This window comes from Nestor notabilis, unplaced genomic scaffold (assembly GCF_000696875.1).
Source record: "Nestor notabilis isolate BGI_N333 unplaced genomic scaffold, ASM69687v1 scaffold29693, whole genome shotgun sequence".
Lineage (NCBI taxonomy): Eukaryota > Metazoa > Chordata > Aves > Psittaciformes > Psittacidae > Nestor > Nestor notabilis.
The window spans coordinates 2,262-8,554 of NW_009921961.1; the positions used below are offsets into that span (position 1 = coordinate 2,262).

The following is a 6,293-nucleotide window of genomic DNA, read 5'->3' on the forward strand; positions in this document are numbered from 1 at the left end:
GCGTGTCATCTCTTTATCTGCTCTCTGGACCTGAGTAGCCACATTAGTGAAGCTGCCCCTGGGTGCACTGTGGTGTTGTCTGACACAGGGACGAGAGCTGGACTGAGGCTGTGTATCCCAGGGTACAGATGGAGTGAGTGTCTGCCCACCCCCACTGATGCACCACCATAGTTCATTCAGGAAGAACGTCAAGCATCGTTGGAAAGGTGTACATCATGAAGGGTGCACGTCCTTACCCTTCTGGTGATATGTTGTGCTAGTCCTTACCTTGGGTTGCACCCAAACAGAGTTATTTTTGCCTGTGAAGTTGTTTAGAAATTCAGAGCTCCCTGGCAGATGAGGGAACTTGTGATCACACTCAAGCATTTTAGGGCGGCCTCCTGGAGTCATCCCCTTGCATTGTGTGTCCTACTCCAGCACTGGCTGTGCCAGGGAGGTTTGTGTGTGCCCAGTGATTCCAGGTCCTTACACAAAGATAGTGAAGGTTTCTCAGTGCCACTTCTGTGTCGAGAGCTGGGTTTGCTGCAGCAAACTGCTTATAAGTTATTCACTCCAGTGTTATGTAGCAGTGCTGCGACCAAAGATTAGTTCATGCCTTTGTACAGACAGTATCATCTGTTTCTTGCCCTGATAGTCTTGATGCATCTGTAGTGTGGATTTAGATGCTGGCCAAAATAACATCACTGATGGGCATCTGTCTTTGCAATATTCTGATTATATAATTGCAGTTAATTTTATTAACACTGCAGATCTCTGTCATGATTACTGGGGAAGTTTCTGGCTGGCTGCATCAGTTCACTTTCAAGTGAATGTTGCTTTGACTGTCAGAAGCCTGGATTGGTCTCTTCTATAGTTTTAGTGCATCTATGTGTTATACTGGAGTTGTACTTGACCAGAATAACACCTGTAAGTGCTCGAATTGAAAAGGCCTGGGCTACTGATAAAAGTTATGGGTTGTACTTGAATGACAATCCCAAGTAAAGAAAACCTGAATGAATTCACTTCTTGATTTGTGAGCAGTTTAAATCACGTAATTACAGAGGCTGGCAAAAGAGCTGGCATTCCAGGTTTATCTGCTGTCAGGCTGTGCTTTAATGTACTTTCTTGAGGCATGCTCTGTCTCTAATTTGTAAAAATAGGATCCTGGTATGACTAGTTCTTGTATCTGACTTAGTCTTCTGTTGTCTTACCTCATGATTTTCATACAGTGATTTGGGTTTTTCTGCTCTTGAATACGTCTGAGGCTGTGCTCATGCTGCCAGCCCCTGAAGGATGACCTGGTGGATTCTGTTGTGTCCAGGCTGTGGGTTTGGCTGGGATAACACAGCCCAGAGAGGTGGGATGTGCTGTGGTGAATGAGACCAACCTGATTTGCTAGGACTGAGAAGGGCAAGTCATCTTTTTGGTTGGGAATTAACTCTGAACCTTCAGTTGGTTTGAGTGTGGGCTCTGGCTTGGCTTGATCTTTGTGCTGCCTTTAGCTGGGTGGCTGTGTGTTGAAGTTTGCTAGTAAAGAGGATGGAGGCAGAAGTCTTGGTAACTGTGTGGTCTGTAAGATGTAAAAATAAACAAAGCTGAGAAGCTGTACCCTACTTAAAACAGACTGACCTAAATTTCCAGCAATTCTAGCAGCGAGGCAGGCTCTCGGTAGGGATAAAGACTTATTGGTGGCTGGCTTCTGGTCTGTTCATCACTTGACATGGTTGGCAGGCCATGTTTGGAAAACCTCCACTGGTGTCTGGGGTCATTCACTCCCACCCCCCACCTCAAGTTGCACAACCCGGGCTGTGGATTTCCCTTGGTGTGCTTGTGTGGAGAGAGTCCCCTTGTTATGCAAGTCAGCAGTTCAGGGACAGGGAAGTCAGAGCATGAACCACTTCTCAAATTGCTGTTGTTGGGGTGTTGTTGAAAACATGTTTGATGTCCTGTGGCTTGTCCCTGAAGAGATTTCTTTTGAGGGTGTGTATGTGTCTGTGAAGTCCATTCATATTGTAGTTTAATGTTCTTGCTATCAGTTGCAGTTCTCCACTGCTGAATTATTAATTCTACAGAGATATTTTTTTGCTGTTTGCTGTTCATGGACTTTCATGCTTGATTTATTCTTCTGTGCAGTTTAAAACTGGAGCATGGGAGTTCTGACAATGTTAACAGATCACATGTATGACCAGTAGTGACTAAAGCAACTTTTTTAATTGGGAAAAGGACATCTGTCTTTCAAAGTACTCACAGTTTCCCAGGTGGAAGGCAGTCTGGGAATATCTGTTATCCTCGGAAACAGATTGCTTGTCATTTAACAAAACTGGGATGGTCAGACCACTGGTGGAGTGATTACCTGTGTGCTCCGGAGGCAGTCCTGCGGGTAGCATGAAGGGAGAAGGTGGGAAAAGCATGTTTGTAGATTCCCCTGCTAATGTGGTTTTGTAGCTGAATGTTCTGCTGGCAGAACGCCTGCCTTTGCTTAGGAAGCATTCCCCTTGGTGGTTCTTGTACGTACTGATGGTCTGTCGTGTCTTGTTCTTTGTTTTGTGTTTCTGTGTGTGCTTTTTCCTGCAGGGAGATAAGAGGAGGTGAATTGTGTATGCTTCCAGCAGCCTTCTGTTAAACTTGGAATACCACAGTTCAAGCAATTGAACAGATGGATAATGGAGACTGGGGATATATGGTAAGTGCGTATGGAGCTTGTGGAAGTGTGCACTGTGCAGTACAGCTGGGCTTTTGAGACTTTGCAGTGAGAGTCCTTCCAGATCTGTCTTGGGTAGATCCAGAGCTTCAGTCATGTGAGAAGAAAAGCTTTGCATGTTACAACAGCTTACTTACATTCTCTGGAGTGCTTCACCTTGCATGCTGTTTGTGGGGAGAGCTCAGGTTCATGTTCTGCAATCAGTGAGTACTTAAGTGATGCCTTAAACTCACTGTTACCATTTTCCTAACACAAAGGCAGAAAGTATTTTTCCTTGCTAACCCTGTCTCAAACTAGACAAATGCATCTTTTTTCCTCCTTTTCTCCTCTTCTAAACATTCTGCTGCCGTGCATATGTCTCTCTTCTCTGGCTGGCCTCAGTCCTAGTTGTTAGGGTTGGCGGCCAGATGGGATTTATGTTCCTTTTTCTTTTGCTTCCTCATGTGCTATCTGGAAGCTGATGCAGACTGGTTGTGCTCTGCCTTCCTCTTCTACACAGCATGCTCATTTGCTAATAAATATTTCTTTTTAGACTTAAAAGCTGAAAGTTCTTTTTTTGTTTGCTTGTTTTAGTGATGCATCTCAACCAGAGCATGGATTATTTGGATTGTGAGCTCTTGGTCTGGTGTCTAAACTTGCACCGTCATCCTGTTTTGAGGGAGAGAAAGAGGCTTAGGACTTGTTCAGCTGATTTTTTTTTTTCTTTCTTTCTTTTTCCTTTTATTTTTTTCCCTTTTTTGTTTGTTCTGGAATGAGACAGATTGTATAAGTAAGGAACACTGCAGGGCCTCATTCAGACTAACTTGTTCTTCAGGAAATCTCTCTGTTCTCATTTCCCCATCTGTAGAATAGGAAAAAAACTTGTTGCCCAAATGCAAAACTTGCTTCTGTGACAGCAGCTCAGTTGTTAAGATTTCTAAAGCATTCTGGAAATGTGCATTCTGAATGTTAACTATCACCCTGTCTAGTTGCCAGTTGTGCCTTGTTGCTAGGTGGCTTGGATTTGTTCGGGTTTCAACACCGCTTAAAGGCTTCGGATGGGAGAAGTGTGATTCTCTCCAGAGCCTGCAGTTCTCCAACAGTATTTGCCATGCGTGTCAGTGAGGTGATTGAATCTTCTTGTGGTGGCTTGATAAACTCTGCGATTTCTCTCTTTCTAGATGACTGATCCAGTCACGCTAAATGTGGGTGGACACATGTATACGACATCCCTCACAACTCTAACGAGATATCCTGACTCAATGCTTGGGGCCATGTTCAGGGGAGACTTCCCCACTGCCAGGGACTCTCAGGGCAATTACTTTATTGACAGAGATGGACCACTTTTCCGTTATGTTCTTAACTTTTTAAGGACCTCAGAGCTCACTTTGCCACTGGACTTCAAGGAGTTCGACCTACTGCGGAAGGAAGCGGACTTCTATCAGATCGAACCACTCATTCAGTGTCTTAATGACCCCAAACCGCTGTATCCCGTGGATACCTTTGAGGAGGTGGTGGAGCTGTCCAGCACCCGGAAGCTTTCCAAGTACTCCAACCCGGTGGCTGTAATCATCACGCAGCTCACTATCACCACAAAAGTCCATTCGTTACTGGAGGGTATTTCAAACCACTTCACGAAGTGGAATAAGCATATGATGGACACTAGGGACTGCCAGGTTTCCTTCACTTTTGGGCCATGTGATTACCACCAGGAAGTGTCGCTCAGAGTCCACCTCATGGAGTACATCACAAAGCAAGGCTTCACGATCAGGAATACCAGAGTTCATCATATGAGTGAGCGGGCCAACGAGAACACAGTGGAGCATAACTGGACTTTCTGTAGACTGGCACGGAAAACAGATGACTGATTCTGGCTCCCCAGGAGCCACTTCAGTGATTAGCAACTTACCTGGACAGTAATCACAAGAGAGTCTGGATTTTGACTAAAGCAACAATGTGGGCTTTTTTTTTTTTTTTTTTTTTTATACGACTATTTATTGTTATTCAGTAAGGACTGGAGGAGTTTCCTTCTCTAGCAGCTCTGTCCTTTTGTCCTGTTCTGAAAAGAAAACCGTGCATGTGCCTGTTCAGTCAAGACACCTTTTTGTTTGAAAGAGGGAGTCCGAAGAATTAGTCCAATAGGGTATTTTATGTCATTAACACAATTCTCTGACTCAAAGTGCTAAAATTACCTCTATTTAAATGGTTTCTAATCCATCTAACGCGATGACACTGGGAGCAAGAAACAAAAGAATTTAAAATGCAGTCGGGGAAAAGCTGCTATCATGTAGACTAATTTAGTTTCTAAATCAATAAGCAGTATTGTAATATTCTAGGAAAACAAATCCCCCCTTTTAAAAGTACTTGATAAGTACAGTTTCTTACAGTTATGACAACTGTTTCTTTCTATGCATATAAATCAAGCAACCAAATATTATCTGTAGCCATGGAAATATGATTAGAAATATTTATATTGGATTCTAAATGCAAAATGTCCCTGTGGTAGAATTCATATTTTTAATGCCTGGTGCAATATTATTCCCAAGTGTAATGCCTGCCAGCAAGAAGTTAATAAAAATGTGAAATACAGAACACTATTTTCTATTTTCTTTTTGTCTTCTAGAACATTAATACTTAGAAAACTAAAACCAGGCAACTCAAAAGAACCCGTCCAAACTGTTTTTCTATGCTGTAGAGTAGTTCAGATGCTCTGATAGGGCTCCATTCTCTCCATTACTGATGCAGTTTGTGCCTTTTTATATTAATTAGTTGATTCAACTGTCCTCATTACAGAAAAAGCTTGTTTTGCGAACTGCATTACGACTAACAGAAAGATGCCAAGTATTTGTCCTGGCTAAAGGGGTAGGGATGGAGGCAACACAGAGCCTTGAGTAGCTGCTAAGTAGTGTTACCTGGTTTGTCAGTGATTTATCTAATGACTTTATAGATAGAATTTTAACTGTGGAGTGCTGTTGTTGATGATGTTCAAGTGAAGGCACTCAATTTCTGTGGTTTTACTCAGTTTTGTGTAGCCTTTTTTGCTTATCTTGGGCAATTTGGCTGGAGCATATGAAGACAGGCTGAGAAAGCTGCGGCTGTTCAGCCTGGAGAAGAGAAGCTGCATGGAGACCTCGAAGCAGCTTCCAGTATCTGAAGGGGGACTGTAAGGATGCTGGGGAGGGACTATTCATTAGGGACTATAGTGGTAGGACAAGGGGTGATGGGTTCAAACTTAAATAAGAGAAGTTTAGGTTAGATATAAGGAAGAAGTTCTTCACAGTGAGGGTGTTGAGGCACTGGAATGGGTTGCCCAAGGAAGTTGTGAATGCTCCATCCGTGGTGGTGTTCAAGGCCAGGTTGGACAGAGCCTTGGGTGACGTGGTTTAGTGCGAGCTGTCCCTGCCCATGGCACGGGGGTTTGGAACTAGATGATCTTAAGGTCCTTTCCAACCCTAACTGTTCTATGAATTTGTTGTAGTTATTAATGGAATTTCTGGTTATGCTCTAACTTGAATGCTGTTGGGAATAAAAAAGTTGATATCCATTTGGATGAATGGATCCTGTTCTCTCCTGAAGTGCTGAAGTTCTCCCCTCAAGTGCTCCTTACCACAACTGCTTTGCTCTTTGGGGATGT

At 43.4% G+C, this 6,293-nt stretch overlaps 1 protein-coding gene across 2 annotated transcripts; it reads left to right on the plus strand.

Moving 5' to 3' along the window:
- Positions 1-2,532: 2,532 nt before the first annotated feature.
- KCTD6 (potassium channel tetramerization domain containing 6) lies at positions 2,533-4,746 on the plus strand. Of its 2 annotated transcripts, none has more exons than XM_010011388.1 (2): positions 2,533-2,662; positions 4,032-4,746. In XM_010011388.1, exons 1-2 carry the CDS (start codon positions 2,643-2,645, stop codon positions 4,525-4,527), a joined length of 516 nt encoding a protein of 171 aa, XP_010009690.1. In that variant the 5' UTR covers positions 2,533-2,642; the 3' UTR covers positions 4,528-4,746. The 2 variants fall into 2 exon arrangements, with proteins under 2 accessions (XP_010009690.1, XP_010009689.1); XM_010011387.1 differs by having other exon boundaries at positions 2,554-2,662; positions 3,841-4,527.
- The last annotated feature ends 1,547 nt before the right edge of the window (positions 4,747-6,293 follow it).

Coding starts and splice junctions, on each gene's coding strand:
- KCTD6 (XM_010011387.1), top strand. CDS start 2,636: ATGGATAATGGAGACTGGGGATATATG. Junction 2,663..3,840: donor ATGGAGACTGGGGATATATG/GTAAGTGCGTAT, acceptor CTCTCTTTCTAG/ATGACTGATCCAGTCACGCT.